Consider the following 17887-nt stretch of genomic DNA (forward strand, 5'->3'; position numbering starts at 1 on the left):
GATGCCTGCAAGGTATATACGCAACATGGGCTGTTCAGAAAAAGTTGTGATGAGATTAATGTGTTGCCAAATGGTTTGCATGGACATGAATACGTTTTATTTTTTATAATTATTGGAATTGCTATGAATACAAATTTGTACAAGAGAAATATTATTTAACGTCATTTTGATTAATATACCGTTTACTGTTAATTAGGTTATACTCCCTCCCTGTTCAGTGTTTTGTTCTTCCAATTTAGGGGTTTTGTGATTAACCGTTTGGGCTGGGTTATTCTGTCCAATTAAATTGATTTGGGGTTTGATCATTTGGCAGGGCAAAATGTTATGAAAGAATAATATTGATTACATATTTGGGAAACCAGTTCATTGCGTTTATAGACAACAAGCTCGGTAGGACATGCCACGCACGAAAATAATGGGGTGGTCAACTTGTCACTGATTTTATCACGAATCTAAGCACAATAGTATTATGGCAATAACTGGATATCTTAATTAACAACACTATGCAAGAAACCATCACAAAGTTGAGTAACGGTGTTCTTTTTCACCAATACTTTCATAATCAAACTATTTTCTTTTTTCTTTGAGTGCGAGGAAGTTCAAAGAACCTAGGTTGCCATGTTCAATTTTTGGCGAGAGCTTATAATCATATTTACATGAGTCTTACCAATGAAAGATCGCCAACAAGAATAGAATCCAAGAAACCCCACTATAATATAATTGTATTTATTTTCCTTAAATTAATAATTACCACAATAATTATCGAAAACAGGATTTGAAGAAACTAGTCCTAGTCCTTTCTTTTGGGAGGACCAGGAAGAGGAGTGCCGTCTAAGAAATATTTTATCAAAGTTAGGGCTCTGGCTGGTTGATAACTTGGCACTTGATGCCCTGCTTCCCTCACCGTAGCTAATCTTAGGCCTCCCTTGTATATTTCTACATAGCCACCAACCTGTGTCACACCAAATGCTTTATTATGCTACAAATTATGATTAAAGATGTTAAAGCAGCTACCAGACTTCATGATTATTCTTTCAATTCAATGTCTGATATGAATCATTAGCTATAATTCATTTACAACTATTAGCTATAATATAGACATTCCGGGTGTAACAGTATTTAAATTACCTCTCCATAGGAAAACCAAGGGTGCCAAGCAGTTTTAATGGGAAGGTTCATCTTCTTAACTGAATACTTGGTTGATGTAATAGGCACCCTTCCATCCGTGTCACCACTGTACCAAACAATAGATAAATAATCAGAATTTGTGAATACATACATCTACAAAAGTTAAGGATGTATTTGGCTGGAGCAGTAATTGGAAAGACACCGAAAAAATAGTTGTTAAAAGACATAGGAAAAGGACAAGTTAATTGCTAGTTTTAACAAATACTACTATATGAAAGGTGAATGAAGAATTTACCTGAAAATCCAAACCCTGAGGCTATTGTTGAGGAATTCATGTAAAAGTGGAAGAACTGTTGAAGCTTGATCAACCCACTTTGTTATGACATCGCTACAGGGTTCCCAGTCATGTTTGAGGTTGGTTACATTGGCATGGAGAGCCTCTTGAACATCTTTTCTATTAAGATATGCATACACATAATACTCACTACATGGATCAGTCACAATCTGCAAAACAAATAAACATGGCATCAATTCTAGTGAAGTTCATGCTTCATGCAATGTTGAGTTTTCTAAAATCTATTAGGCCAGCCAAATATTTGAATCTTACTGAGTTCCTTTTTGGCAGGGATGTGAGATTTGCATTCTTGCATAGTGGAGCATAAATATTGTATAAATCAATGTATTCAATATCGTCCCCAACTTCATCTCCGGCTGCATCGCACACACTTTCCTGAATCTTTGATGATGATGATTGACAAGCTTTGTTGAGATAAGCTGCTTTGTCTGAGATGATTGCATGGCTAGCAAGATAATCATACAGTCCGTCCGAGTCAGTTTCCTCGTTGATCACTGCATTCCCAATCTGCACAATGTATATAATATATTCTTATATGTTACCTTTGTTCTATTCTTGTAATTAGTTGTTCATCGAACTATAATAAGAATCTCAATCCTTCATCATTTGACTCTTCTTTTTTTCATAAACTCAGGAAAAGTTGTTAAACACTCCTTTCTTGAATTTATTTCTCACCAAAGTTTTTTTTTTCAGGTACCAAGAGTTGTTTTGCATTTATAACGTTTATTTAATTATTATAGTGAAAACAAATAATTGATAAGAATATAACAATTCATCCTAACTTATGGCTACCTCAGGAACTCCACTTACTCTTGATTTTTTTTTTCTTCTCATTTTTGTTAATTTTAAAATCTATTTATCTCCCTAACTTTGTAGCGTTTAAATGCTTGGTTGTTGTCGAGCATATGGCATCGGTGAATATTTTGAAATGCATACCATAGAAATAAGTTAATTAGGATTTAGGAGCACCAATAATAGTATTTCATTTTTCAACAAATGCTATGGTGACATAGTGACCAATCTACAATGTGTCACCACCCTGTACACCCATATTGGGACGGGCCTAAAAGGAAATCACGTCTGGTCCAGTCCAATAAAGAAAACCTTTACATCTAAAGAATCACGTCACTAGTGACATATCACAAAAAACTAGAAAGTTATCATCTCATCACAGACCAAGGATTGGAATTCCACGATCTAAATTTAATAAACCAATCACGAGCCATAAACTAACTAGATTTTGGACCCACCCAAGGAGAAGTGGGTTGGTTCAGACCCAAATAGGCCTGTGAACCCAACTCTGATCTGAAAAGCTTAATTTCTTCATGAAAGCAACAAGAATTTAGAAAAAAGCCTATTCAACAAAACTATAATTAAAGTAAGATAGGAGCCATCAATTATATTCTAGAGCTAATTAACACATGCGTCAATAACAGTTGCAGAGTAAGAAGGAGGTGGGCACATACCAAGATTCCTTTGAGGTTGATGATTTTCTTATTTGCCTTTTTGTTATGATAGAGAATGGTATGTGCAAGTTGAGGCACATAATGCCCAGCATAGCTTTCCCCAGCAATATAGAAATCTCTGTCCTTATATTCTGGATATCTCTCCAACCAATTCACCAAGAATAAATAATTGTCTGCGGCTGTTTTCTTATCTCCATTGTTATCATAATCTTTTGATTTGTTTGAATAGGAAAATCCTACTCCAGCAGGTGACTCCAAGAATAAAACATTTGCAACTTCAAAATCCAATTGAAGCCATAAGTGAGATACTTGAAACGATTACTTTATGTTATAATAAAAACCAAAATGGGGAATTTTCATTTTGGTATATATACCTTTGTTCCAAGAAAATATATTTCTGTGTAGTGTTTTGCCATCACTGTTTACTCGAAAAGGTCCAAGTTCTTGCATTGCTCCATAGCCAAGAGATGAACATCCAGGACCTGAAAAGTTAAACGATAATCTATCAACCACAATTATATACAATTAAGTTTATTTATTTATTTATTTTTCTGGACATTATTATATTCATATTTGTACACACAAAAGCATGGCGTTACCCTACCATGTAAACAAGCAAATGAGGCTCGCAAGTTGACAAAACATAGTATGTTGATCATAATGACCAGTGAACCAGCCATATATATACAATAATTTAATTCGTATTCACTATGGGTTTAAAAGAAATTATAGTATACTATACTTAAAAATGGAAAATGGTCATTTTAAACTTCATATTAAAGACAGGATTTGAACACAAAACTTGTATTCGCAATTAAATAATTTTTTCCGTAGACACGAGTAAAGATTTTACTATCTAGTTAAGTTAGTTGACACTTGACACTTTCCTAAAGCCAATAAATATTTATATTTCATTAAAAAAAACATCATTGGAGACGTATATTTATTTATAAATAGCTTTCACATGTTCTTCGTTACTAGTACTTATTTTTAAGGACGGTAACAATACAATAAATGCAAAAGTCGTCTAGATGCTTGAATTATGGGATTTGAACACCTGCTATCACGGAAGCCACTGGTTTATGATCAGCAGAAAGAACTAAGATCGAACCATTCTCTGACATAAATTAGTAAATAGAATAACTATAACAGCTCATGTCTCTCTCCTGATGTGTACAAAGAACTGTTCATTAACAATAATTTCTGGTCGGTGCATCAATTTAGGCAGTTTAATTAAATTAAAGTGTACAGTATAAACAATATGGAAGTCGTGTAAAACATTAACTATGATTCAAAGTGACAAGAATATTGAATTTGAGTTTTTTATGAGTTTACTTGATTAAAGTGGACTCAAAGTAACTCCCAAATAATGAAGCTTCAACTAAAAAAACATAAAAAATAAATAAAAATACGTGTGGTTATAAGCATTGCTGGTTCATTTAGAGCAACAATTGTCATTTAATTGACACATCACTTTCAATAAAATCAATAATTTGTTGACAAGAGAAACGGAGAAAATTCTCATTGCGAAGGAAAAAGGAGAAACGTCTCTATAGGATGTATTTAGCAAGCAATTAAGGCCAGATTCTTGTGGATTTTGTGTGGCATATTTTGGTTTATATGTAAAGTGATGTGTCCCTTAAAATAGGATGAATTGGAGGCAAAGAAACATTTACATGTGCATGCGTGTGGGCGCACACACACACTCTTAAACGAAAGTGTGTAACTAACAGCAAGGCTTTTAAATTCAAATTAACATAGTTTTCATATATGTTCAAGATGCATTAATTTCATGGGTTTGACCTGGTCAAGTTTCCTATTGAAAACAACAAAGAATTAGATCTAAGATTGTTGGTAATTTACCTCCATTGAGCCAAAGAAGAAGTGGAAGTGTTTGTTTTGAACGTTGAGCTTCAACAAAGTAATAATAGAAGGCACGACCAGCCACTTTATCCACAGTGACATACCCTCCATACTGAGAAAAACTCACAGGGGGTTGTCCTGGAAGACTCTCAATTCTATCTTTCTCTTTGAGACCCTCTTGAGAGTGAGCAATGTCATCATAAACAAGCTCCTCTACCTCAAACTCACTCCTATCAATTTGTGAATTTCCTCTGAACTTGGTGGACTTGTGCAGTTTGTTAAGAGCTTGAACTTGTCTATTTCCATAGATTTCAGCCACAAAGAGTGAAAGAATGAGAAGGGATAGAAGAGCACAAGTACTACTTGCTTTGCCCATTGTGTCTTTCTGTTGAGAAGCTCACAGAAAGAGTGGCAAATATATATAGGAAATGTGAGAACAGAATTGAGAGTGGTATGGCCTATGGGGTTTTGGGGGGTATATAATAAGCCAAAACTATCTAGCTGTTTTGTATCACCATGGCCATGACACTATCATATTATAGAAAGGTGAATAACTCTTATAGATTTTTCAAAGTGTAAGATTGAGCAGCCCAAAATTGATATGATAAGGGTGTGGGCCAATTTTAGTGGCCAATTGTGTTAGGCCACATGAGTGGATTTTAGGGTTATAATTTTAATTTTTTTAAATAAGTAACACAAAATTCCTAGCTGGAGATGAAATTGTATAACTAAGACCATAATTGTCCAGCTTAACGGTTTTAAGAGTTAAATAACTAATATCCTGTTGGAATAAAAATCTTATCATCATTTATTATTATTATTGTTGATATAATTTTTAAAATGATTATTATAAAAATAAATAAATTTATTATAATATGTGATTGAATAACAGTATAAAATTATCTTATATCATTTTATATAACATATTTTTTCATATTTCAATGCAGAGAAATAACTTTTTAATATTGAAAGATTTTTTTAATGGTTCCCTTTAAGGCTTAATATGGGTTTTGGGATGAGAAGAATTGGTTTTTTGCAAAGAGAATGTCAAAAAGGAAACCCAAGTGGCAAAAGGAAGAATCCATGTAGGAAGAAATTAAAAGCGGTAAACTTTTTTCCCGTAGCTAATGATAATTATTCAATTTCACAATCACTTTATCTATTAAATTCAGGGTTAGGATAATAATTGTGTGCATTTTTTACTTTTTTAATCGTGCCATTCCAATGAGTCTGCTTTTTCAATACAAATTTGCTTGACATGATTTGTGTAAATTACGGACACAGCGAATAGAAACGACATAGAAAGGTGGGAGAAGAAGGATGAAGGAAGATTCACATTGCTGAATCATTAGTGATGCACATGGAAAGTGGGCCCCATTAGCGGTTCCAAACACACAGAAAAGTCAACATTTAGCTTGTTAATTGTGATGGATGAATCTCTGAGATCTTAATTTCTTCTTTAGTTCAATTTAGCATGACAAGCAAATTTTAGCTCCAGATGTTTAAATTCCAGTGCCGTGTGTCATCTTTACACATAAAAGTTTGCACCAAAAATATTTCTATCAAATTTCACCAAAACAAACAACTAAGTTTATTGGAGGAAATGTATGGATTCAGAGATTGGAATTAGGGGCATTTGGGATTTAAACCTAAAACTTCATATAAATTACCCAAACTTCTCACCACGATGAAGGGTGACATAAAAGCATATGAAATTCTATGTTTGTCTAATTTATATAAAGAGTTATATTATTGATATAGTACTTTTACTATTTTTTTTTTCTATCGTTCTTCATAACATCAATCCTTTTTTCTTTAAAAAAGACGTCAATCATTTTACTCATACTTTTCTTTCTTTTCTCTCATCTTTCTCTTTGTCATATAATTATACAAATGTATAGTACATGCAAATACAATTTTTGTTGTATTTAAACCCGGTAGGTGGTTTCTTTTCCAACATCCATGATCCTCCAAAAAAATGCTGGATAAGGTACTCCTGCATTTGTTTGTGGCTTGAACATGCATTTTCTGAATTTCATGTCTTTGTTTGGTCTAAAAACGCTTTCGAGTTGAACAATGCAACGAAACCATAAAAAATCTTTTATTACGTGGGATTTGTTTCTAATAAAGTACTCTATCTTAAAAATTTGGTCCCCAAATTGCTTCAGAAAAAAGTTTACTGCTGCATTATAAAAAAATCATTAATTGAAGCTTATGCTGTAAGCTTCAATAGGGGAAGAAAACAGAGTATGAAGTAATTATGAGCAATCAAAAGGAACAAGCACTATCAACTGCCACATTGGATGCTTTGGAGTGTTCTTTTCATTATTTAGTATATTAAGAAATATTCCACCATAATAGCATGGCTAACCAAGATTTATTATATAAATTTAATATTTATGTGTAAAACAGTTTTATATTATCATCTAATTACAAATCATATTTAAATTATGTTAAAATAACAAATTTATCATATATGATAAATTATGATTGAATGACTATTAGACTGTCTAAAAATTTTTATACTATATGTGTAAATCCTTTTTCTCTTATTATATAATGAGATAAAGAGATAACACATTCTTTGCCAAAAGTAGGAGCCTCGTATTGTTTAAATGTACTAGCTAATTTAACTTATACAAAAAAATTACTTAATGATAAAGAGTCGAAATTAAATTGTCACCCGTGCCGTTCTTTGAAGTGTAAAAATCTAATCAATCCCAATCACTAGTCTCTTGAACTCAATAGGAATTTGCAAATCATTGAAAGATATAAGGAAAGAAAAGGTGTCGTATTATTTGTACGTGGGTTCCATTGTTTTTGTATGTATATCAAAATCTAGGAGACATTCTTGTCACAAGAAGCACCAGTGCTCTAAACGGGAGAAAAGTTAAAATTGCATTTGTCCATATTGAGCGCGAGTCACGGTTTTCACTACCTAAACAAGCATTAACACGGCTTTTAATTGTTGGGACCCAAGCTAGCAAAGCTTAACCTGTTCCTTAGAAATTCTTTAAGCGTTTTGCGTTTTGAAGAAAATAAACAGATTCCAGACGGAGTAGTTTGAGATAGCTTTACAGCCCTTCCAGCACGATTAGTTAGCCGTGTTAGAAAAATATTCAGAAAATATTTTCCCCCGTACTTATTTGACCAAAATAGCCAATTAAATAATCAACTTTACACTTTTAGAAAAATAAAAATCAACTTTCCAGTTAAATTTTGGTCAAACCGTCAAAGTACTTGAACCTTTTGGTCCTAAAAGTACTTTTTATTTTTATTTTTATCAAAGTCAAGAAAGCAGAATGGCTTATGGTGTGTTGGACTTCTTATTCTGATCCCTTTTTAACCCTTCTCATTGATTACAGTTTAGTTTTGGGTCTGTTAGTCTCTAGTGCCTTTAACACTAATATTTTCTCTCACTTGGGCTTCTGAGCTTTCTTCGGCATTTCCATGTAAAAAACGCCCGCTGAGAGGGTTCGGTTCACTATTGAACCAAACACGCTAGAAGTACTGTTTATTATAAGCTATATAGTTATATGATCAGGAATAGTATTTTTGAAAATACTATTATAAAATGTTATTTTAGGATAAACTAAAAAATATCCATTTGGTTAATATTTAATTTCACAACTCACAATAATGTTTTCCAAAACCAGAGTGAGCTCTCAATCCTCATAAATCTTTGATTTTAGAGGATCTGGCTAGGTGTAGGAGCATTGAGTATCGTGACATTTCAAACTTTTTGCAATTTAAGAAACTAGCTCCAGAAGTTATCATGTTTATCTTTTGATTTCAACAAATGTTCCTGGTATTTAGAGATAGGTACCTCCAAAGTCACATTTACACATTTCATGTCATTCGGTGGAAGAAAAATCAGGCAAGATTGATTTCTCCAAAATCATAATAAGAGTTGAATCATTGATATAACTTATAGGAATTCAATGTTCTAATCCTATGATACCTGCCGTTTATTTTATATGATAGAAAGTGCCGATGGGTAAAGAGCTACAGTTGCTAAAAGAGCCAACCCACTTTAATCTGTTTCCCCAATACAGTACTATTGCCAATATATTCTTACTCTATGCACCAATAGCACTGAAATGGAGAATAGAAAAATGAAAATTGATAGGCATGAAATCAGTGTCACACCCTCTACGTGTCACACTAACACATGCACATTCTTTCCAAAACCATCTCTGTCTACTTCCTACCGCAATCCTACGTTCTCGCCTAATGGAATATAAGGAGGATACATGTATGCACATTTGGAGATTGTTTCCAGGATTTCAACCTATCATCTCTGGGAAGTGCCTTATTGTTGCACGAAGAGTCTAAGACTCAACCTCTCTTAAGGGAATTGTTTATAAAAAAATCTTAGATAATTCAAGTATATCAAATGTCCAATCAGAAAACTTCAACCCAAGGAAGGAGGATTAGAATAAACCATGGCACGAAATCCAGTTGAAAGTGTATTAATGCATTTCCACAGCTCATGCTAGGACAGAAACGTATTATAATAGAATTCAAGCTTGAGGCAAAGAAAACGCCATTTACATGTTACAACCACAATCCATTCATCCAGACAAAATCACGGGCAAAACAATACATTAATCAGTCAATTTGTCTGATTTCTTCAAGATTTTAATAATACCAATCATCTCTACATGCTAGCTTCATTACTCTAATTTATGGGAATAAAACGCTATTACAAACAACACATTGATGGTGGTAACTTGTCCCAGTGGTACAGATGACAAGAACAACCACTTAAATGACTATGATGCACATCAAAGTTTGTGAAGAGGATAAATACTACCTTCATCAGTGCTTCAATGTAAGTCGGATCTATAAAACATCAGCTGTTAATTGGTATGCAGGTATATTTTCTATCTCTGTGTCATTTATCTTTTTACAAACATATATATAGTGAGAATCTGGATCTTCCAGAACGAAATCTGCTGGAAGTAAGCCCTTTTCAGTAAGAGGGATGGGCTCCAAGTATGATTTTCTTGATGGTGTACTACTCTCGGGCTTTTGAAATCCTGGTCTTGCTGCAAGGATTTAGAGAATGTATGCATGATAACACTGAATTAAAGCCCCACAACTATTAGGAAATTAGAAATCTTATTGTTTCTTTATATAAATTCATGAAAGCATAATACTCTTACAAAAGAATCACCATAATCATAATTAAGAAATGAAATTATGAAACAAGTTGATTGTGCTATTTATAAATCACTTAACTTTCAAGTGAATTCATGTTTCAATTAGGTGAAACATTGCTTAAATTATTATATATTTATATACCCTCAATTTTCATTAATTCTTTACATGTTCAATTCAATTAATTCTCCTTGTTAAATATCATTCCTAACAAGCAGAACAAGGAAATCTTAATTAGTTTTTGGTAAGGATACCTGCAAGAAAAGCATAGTATCAACTCTCTAACATTCAAGATTTAACATAACAGAATAAACAATGATGACAAGAACAATAATAAGGCAGAAGAGATAACAATACTGGAAACCGTGTTTTCCAACTGTCAAAGGAAATCTTGATACCAACCACAAAGATCTTCTATCTAGCTAAAAATATTTAATTTTCACCTAGCTTTGCTCATTATCCAAATAAGATCAGAATCAAAAGAAATCTTCTTCTGATCCTCATTTGGCATACATTATCCAATATGAATAACAAAAACAAGTTTAAAAGGACAATTTATCTACATTTAGTGATGAAGAAAAATGCTTTTTTTTCCATTTCCAGTAAAGATGAAAAGGGTGAAATCTTACGGATATTATACAGCGTAATTTTCCAATTGAACACCGGTCTGCTTATATGAGGCATCCTTACTGTTGGATCGCCATATGTAATCTGAAACAAGTGACAATTTATTAATTCATTATACTCTCGAAACTTGCAAAACTGATTTAGCACACTGATACAAAGAAAGTCTTATCCATGTAATGCATAAGATTACCAAAATATAGGTCCCTCCAGGTTTTAGTAGTCTGCAAAGAAGAAAATAGGCATAATTAGGGAGAAAATTGAAATGAAGTGTGTGACTATTAAAAACTTCTGTTCAAATCTGAAGAAATTTATTCTCATTAAAGTCTATACAACCTACAAACTTCGGCAAGCATCTGAGCAGCACTAATTGGAGCATCAGTACCACACTGAAGTACATAAAATAAAAGCAAATTTGAGGATTAGAGCAGGCAGAGAAAAAAAAATGGGATAAATTATGAGAACAATCAGTGAAGCAACGTACCATCAATGAATCGAGAGTTCCTAGATCAAGCAACAACAAAGCATGGGGGCAAAAGTAGCATCAGTATATGAATTATGAAGCATAATGCATTCTAGATTCCAATAATTTAGAGAAAAGTTTGTATTGAAGAGAGTAAGTGATACCTTTATCAATAACACCATCAAAAGATTCATCTGGAAACAAGCTCATATCTCTGACATCCATCTGCATGTCTATTGAGATTGATGAGATGAGGAGTTTAGTTAAAAGGTAAGAGATTATAAAAATAAAGAAAAGAGTCTTATGAATGAATTAGATACATTTTAGCTGAGGGATGTACTCATATTTTGTTCTCATCATGTCAATTGCAACAGAAGAAATATCAATATTGACGATGTCCTCGTAACCATCTTTGACCATATCCTCAGACATAACTGTAAAATACGACAGTATTCTTCCATTTAGTGAAGAGAAAATGATTAAGAAACCCTAAATAAAAGAAGGGAGAGAAGGGGAATTGTAGTACCAACCAGCATTGCCGCAACCAACCATGAGAATCCTGGAAGAAAGAGGGATGAAATTGCGAACAAAAGGCCTGAGAGCAGAGTAACGCTGGTACCAATCGAAGGAACCACCCTCTTGGATGTAGCGCGCGTCCCAATACCCAGCCTCGCCGTAGTTGTACGTGTTGCAGCTTGACACGTCCCTAAACATCTTTTCAATCTTATCTTATCACGGTGTGTAATCGATTATGGCTGGTGTGTGCTTCGAGTGGAAAACGCCGGCGACTCACAACACCAGAATCCAGATTTTTTGTTTTTGTTTTTGTTTTTTTTTTATTATTTATATAAATATAAATACGAGAAACTCTTCACTCATCAGAAAGTGTTTTGCGTGGGCTTCAGCTTCCGTTTTGCGTGTGGGCCTTGGGTTCTAGATACAAATCCTTATCCAGCATTCATTCCTTCACGATTCATTCACCACTTTCAGAATCTCATCACTAAAGTCCTCTCCTCTTCTCCTCTTTGCGCCATCCACTTTGGGTATATTCATATTTGAATTTTTCATTGCTTCTCTCTAAAAAGTATCATGCAGTGATAAATTCATTAAATTAGTTTTGAAAACATCAAAATATAAATTTAATCTCTGAGGAATGAATGTGTAAAAAATATAATTAATTAAATTATAATATTTAAAGATTCATTTAATAATAATTTATATTTTTAATGATTAATTCAATATCAAATTATAAAATTTAAAAATTAATTTTTTATATTTAAAAACTAAATTAATATTTTTTTTTATCTTTTTAGAATTAATTTATAAACATCTCACATATTCAGATCAATTTAACTGCTTACCTATTTTTTATTCTAACAAGTCGTACATGTATCAATAGTCCTACAATATCAGGATTCAAGTTTAAGTTTAAGGCCATAATCATTCGCCTAATATTATATTCATTGAGTGATCAAAATATAAATGTATTTGTCAAGCATCTTTCAATATATATTAGAACAATTGAATAAGAAGATTTTTAAAGATTATTTTTTATTTGTTTATTATAAATCTAATATATAACTTATATATTTAAAAATATTCTATTATAAATTTTAATTATATCTTGAAGGTGCATAAAACTAACTACTTTTTCGCATCAAAAGATTAAGATAAAATGCAAAAGAAACAAAGTATTATTTCGTGAGAAACGTGAATCCAATAACATAAATACTAAACCAAACATGCTATAATATATAGATGATTTATTATATATATAATATCAAACATTAACTTTCTAAACTATTTCATGTATTATAAGATTATTAATTTACGAGTTTATAATAGTTATTTTGAAAATTATACTCACAATAATTTCTAATTAATTAACAGTAGAAAATACATAAAAATTAAATTACTTTTATATGGTAGCATGGAATAATTATTTATCTCAGATTTCAGCTAAACCGAGTGACAACTGACAACACCCCTTGTCAATTTTCGTTAAATTAAAAAAAAACAAAATAAAGTAAAAGTAGTGTAATAGTACTTATTTAATGGGTGAGAACAAAAGGCCAGAGAAACTAGAAGCAAGGGAACACTGCACTAATATGCCATGCAATGCAACCAGACTTGTTTCCTTCATATAACTCATAAGCGATGCCACCGCTCGTAGAAACCAGTTTCTTCTTTTATTTTTCTTTATTCCGCATGCGTGTGTTTACCGTTCAATATCAAGTAACTCCGCACCTTTCACCATAGATAATAATAAAAATAAAAATGCAGTGTCTCCGACACATTCATGCACGTACAAGCTTTCTATCGCAGCATTCTTCCAGAATCTTCCACGTGTCCCGTCCCATCCCTACCTTTTTATTAGGCCACATCGTTATGATTTTTACTCGCAGATTAATAATTTGAGTAAGGCCGTTTGCTTATTGTTCTTACTACATGGCACTAGCTAGTTGTAACTTTGTTGTCATATATATTATATTTTACTTGTTAATTAAAGCAAATCATGTACTAGTAGTTAATTCAATTATAACGTAAAGAATATAAATATATTTTGAAATATAATATTTAATTAAACTTTAAAACAAATTTAATAATTTTATTAGGTTTACGGACCGACCTAACCTACTTAGAATTAAATTTCACCGAAACAGATCCAATCAAAATATATACTATTTAATTAGATTTTGTTAAGTCAGGACATAGTTTGGTTGAGATGGATATATTTTGATCGGTGCACCTGGCTAGGAAATTCGTAGACCCTTACGAATTTCTTCAAAGCTTTCATCAATAGAATGCAGAAGCAGGAGGTTAGAGGAGAGGAGAGGAGAGAAAGAGTGATGAAAAGGAGAAGGAAATAAGGGAGAAAAAACGAGAGGATTTAAGAAACATTAATGAGAAGGAAGGAAAAGAAAAGGAGGAAAACCCACCTCCATTATTGGCTCTGAACCACGTTTCAAGGTTGTGTAGGAATGTGAAGGTATCCTTAGATTTCTACACAAAGGTGCTGGGATTTGTTCTGATTGAGAGGCCCCAAGCTTTGGACTTTGAGGGTGCATGGTTGTTCAACTATGGAGTTGGTATCCACTTGGTGCAGTCCAAGCAAGAAGATCAGAATTTGCCTTCGGATACTGAACACTTGGATCCCCAGGACAACCATATATCTTTTCAGGTTTATATAAATTAAGTGATATATATTGTAGAATTTTTTAGATGATGTTGTGATCATTTACTTACTTTTTCTAGGCATCATGGGTGTCTTCAATTACAACTCCGTATAGTTATTTACTCAAACATTATATTTGTAAATAGAACTTAATTTATATTTTTCAAACCATAGTTTGGGGTGTAAATTACAATTCAATTATGTAGTTAGGTTGAAATGATATCAAAGGAAAGTGGTGAGGAGCAGGGTAAGTGTTCTTGAAAAAAAAAGAAACTTCATATTTAATTTATGAGAAAAAGAATACGTGTTTTTCCTCGTATATTTTATGTTTTCATAAGGACATGTACAAGAAAACAAAAAATGAAGGAGTATATAGAATAAAGGAACTAGAGACGGTTGCCAATAATTGCTTAAACGTACATGCATCAGAGCTGGTGGGTGGTGTGATTAATTAGCATTTTCTGTGGTTGTTTTATTGTATGTTAGCGTGAATCTGGAAGCAATGGAGAAAAAGTTGAAGGAGAAGGATCTGAAGTACATGAAAAGGACTCTGGAGGGAGAAGATGGATCAAATTTTCTTCGATGACCCAGATGGGTTCATGGTGGAAATATGCTACTGCGAGAATATGAAACTCGCTCCTTCTGATTCACTAAGCAAGATAAAGCAGCCAATGGATCGCCACACCCCACCAGTAGAGACAAATCAGAATAATCTTGCATGATGCTGGAACATAAACTTTTCACATCTTGGTTTTTAATCAAGTCTTTGTATTTGGAGCTCCTCATCGCCTCCTCCAAAGTTTGCTTCATTAGCTTTCATAGTACGTTTGCAACACTAAAGAATGTGATAGAAGAAGAGAAGAACATTCTTACGTTCATCACTTTTAAGTTGGATAAATTCTTAGTTATACACAAATCTAAAACATTATTTTTAGACCCGACTAATAAAAAAATTATAACTAATAAAATTAAAATAAACTGTCAAATAAAAATAAATTTCATATTCTTTCTGATTTCTCCAAATCTTTTTCCTGAATTTTTTTTCTAAATTTCATTAAAATGGAAATATATACATGATTGATATTCGAATTTCGAAATTATAATTTAAATTTCAAAATAATATATTTGAGTGGTGTAAGACCGTAGAGTAGCTAGTTTATTTTATTTTAAATAATAACTTTATTAATACAAATAAAACACGTTATTTTAAGCAAACTAAAGATTAATTTGTTGCCTGTTGGATTTATAATTTTAAATTTTAACATTCAATTTTAATTAGGACTTTTGGTAAACAAGTTTAATTAGGATTGATAATTATTACTGCAGTATTGAAATTCAGTGCATTTAAAAAAAAAAGACATATTCTGTTTGATACATAGTTTAAAATTAAATTAAAATTCTAATCATAAGTGATTAATAATTTAAAAAATAAAATTATAAATAAATATTTAAAACTAAAACACGCTTCACAATAAATAAAAAAATATATGTGACTTCAGATTGAGAGATTATGTTTTTGTTAAGGTGGTGTGGTGACTCATTTGGTATAGAACCTATACCATCAACTTTCCAGACCAAAAGTTGGACCAATGATAATATCACGGTTAATTTTCCATCTACCAATTGAAATTACTTATTTTATCTTATAAATAATTTACTCACTTTAGAAAGATCTCAACTCACATTATTAATTTAAGCCTTTACTTTAAATAAGAATATTTATAAGGATTTTTTTTTTTTCGTGCAACTTTTTATTTATATATTTTCTTTTAAAAAAATATTATTTGCATCAATAAAGTTACTATTTAAAATTAAAAAAAAACTACTCTACAGTCTTACACTACCAAAATATATTATTTCAAAATTTGAATTATATCTACCATGTTTAGAATACAATTTTTTTTCTTTTTTATTCTTACTTTTCCTTTTTAATATATGTTGTTAAATGCTTGTATATAATTCAACTCTAACTAAGAATATTAGAATAAAAACAGAAAGAATATACAAAAAATGTTTTAGCTGATAGTATGATTTATTGATTTTATTAGTTGTAATAATTTTATTGATTATACCTAAAAATGATGTGTTAGGTTTGTGTTTATTTAAGAGTTTTTTTTTAAAAAAAGTTTTAACTTATTAAATCTTTCTAGTTGAAAACAATAATATAAGCAGGACATAACTTGACAATATAATGCTATTATTTTCCCTCTTTTCTCTGTCGTCGGGAAACTTTTATCAAATTACATTTAGGGGGATATTATTATTTTCTATTTTAATAATACTAAAACCAATCAAGTTAATTTTCAAGTAGACAGCTGTGTGAATTTTTTCCATCTCATACAAATAAAATTTGACTTTTTAAAATGATATTTAAACAGAAAAGTATGGACTTGTAATTGTTAATTATAAAGTTAACAGAATCAAATTTAACAACTCATGATTAACATATACACGGTGTTTTATTTTAGGATAAATTTTATTTTAGTCTTTGTTTAAATCAATTAATTTGGTCCATATATCTTTTTTTTAAAATGTATCTTTTTGCACATTGATGACATAGGAACTAAATTCACTTATTTGATGTATCTAGTTGAAATTTTATGGATTAAAATTAAGTTTGACAAAAAAATATAAAAATAACAAGTATATTTTACCTTTTATTTTAACCCCAGCTATTAATTTTAAATTAATGTTTATAACTTTACACTTTTTAAAGTATATTTCTTTTTCTTTTTTAAACTAGTAATTGGACTATAAATTTTGAGTGCAAATTAAATGAAGATTTTTAGTTCAATCCAACAAAGTTTGTGTCATATTTAGGATTATGTCGAGTCACCTATGTTGGGTTTGGACTATCTATTTATTTCTAAACCTTGTTGAGAGAAAATGAGACCAAGAGAAGTTCAAGAGACTAAAATTAGTTACTAATTGTCTCAAACTTCCATTTGTTTAACAAAGGGTTTGATATTTATTTTGACAATAAATACTTATAAAAATTATTGTACATGATTCCAGATTATACTACCTCTGTCTTTAAATATAAAGTTGCTTTTAACCAATTCAAACCCTTTAAAAATCTGATTATTTTAATTAGGAATATTAAATTTGTTAGTAATTTGTATTATTTTTTTAATATTACTCTTAAAACTATTGGTCTTTTCAGTTATTTATTTTATATCTAATTAATTGATGTGTGCTAGTCATCTCCTTTAAACTTATAATTATTCGATTTATCTCATTAATTTATATTATTTATTATAAAGTAATTAAGAATATTTTGGTAAAAAAAATATTGATGCAAAAAATAATCTTATAAAAAGAAACGAATAAATTTAAAAATAAATCTTACCATAAAGGTAGTATTTTTTAGTTGCATGTATTTAAGATGTTAGGAGAATTTTGAAACTTTAATTTGTTTGACATAAACTACTCACCATTACAATACATGTATTACATTTTATAATTTTTTTTTACAAAACATTTTTTACTTTTTCAACTACATATATTTGTAATGCTATTGGACATTTGTAACATTAACAACTCATTCGATAAAGAATTAAATATATAACTATTGTTATTGTAAATTTTATAAAATTATAAACGAGATTATCTTATAATATATAAACATTTTTTTGTATTTAAAACAATTA

The 17887-nt window shown here is 31.0% G+C and overlaps 2 protein-coding genes and 1 pseudogene across 3 annotated transcripts; 1 reads left to right on the forward strand and 2 right to left on the reverse strand.

The window, feature by feature from the left end:
* Positions 1-582: 582 nt before the first annotated feature.
* On the reverse strand, positions 583-5382 carry LOC100783864 (serine carboxypeptidase-like 40). Its single transcript, XM_003539827.5, has 7 exons — positions 4813-5382; positions 3324-3431; positions 2950-3224; positions 1736-1990; positions 1424-1632; positions 1129-1234; positions 583-952 (listed from the first exon to the last, which is right to left on the reverse strand). Exons 1-7 carry the CDS (start codon positions 5186-5188, stop codon positions 791-793), a joined length of 1491 nt encoding a protein of 496 aa, XP_003539875.1. The 5' UTR covers positions 5189-5382; the 3' UTR covers positions 583-790.
* A 3979-nt stretch (positions 5383-9361) lies between these two features.
* On the reverse strand, positions 9362-12078 carry LOC100785452 (EEF1A lysine methyltransferase 4). 2 transcript variants are annotated; one of them, XM_041007309.1, is made up of 8 exons: positions 11589-12078; positions 11383-11496; positions 11227-11295; positions 11084-11103; positions 10936-10988; positions 10793-10823; positions 10605-10686; positions 9362-9863 (listed from the first exon to the last, which is right to left on the reverse strand). In XM_041007309.1, the coding sequence occupies exons 1-8, from the start codon at positions 11596-11598 to the stop codon at positions 9658-9660; spliced, it is 585 nt and encodes a 194-aa protein (XP_040863243.1). In that variant the 5' UTR covers positions 11599-12078; the 3' UTR covers positions 9362-9657. The 2 variants fall into 2 exon arrangements, with proteins under 2 accessions (XP_040863243.1, XP_003539878.1); XM_003539830.4 differs by having other exon boundaries at positions 11593-12075.
* Positions 12079-13270: 1192 nt separating this feature from the next.
* On the forward strand, positions 13271-15115 carry LOC100819134 (lactoylglutathione lyase-like; annotated as a pseudogene).
* Positions 15116-17887: the final 2772 nt, after the last annotated feature.

Source organism: Glycine max, chromosome 12 (assembly GCF_000004515.6).
Source record: "Glycine max cultivar Williams 82 chromosome 12, Glycine_max_v4.0, whole genome shotgun sequence".
Lineage (NCBI taxonomy): Eukaryota > Viridiplantae > Streptophyta > Magnoliopsida > Fabales > Fabaceae > Glycine > Glycine max.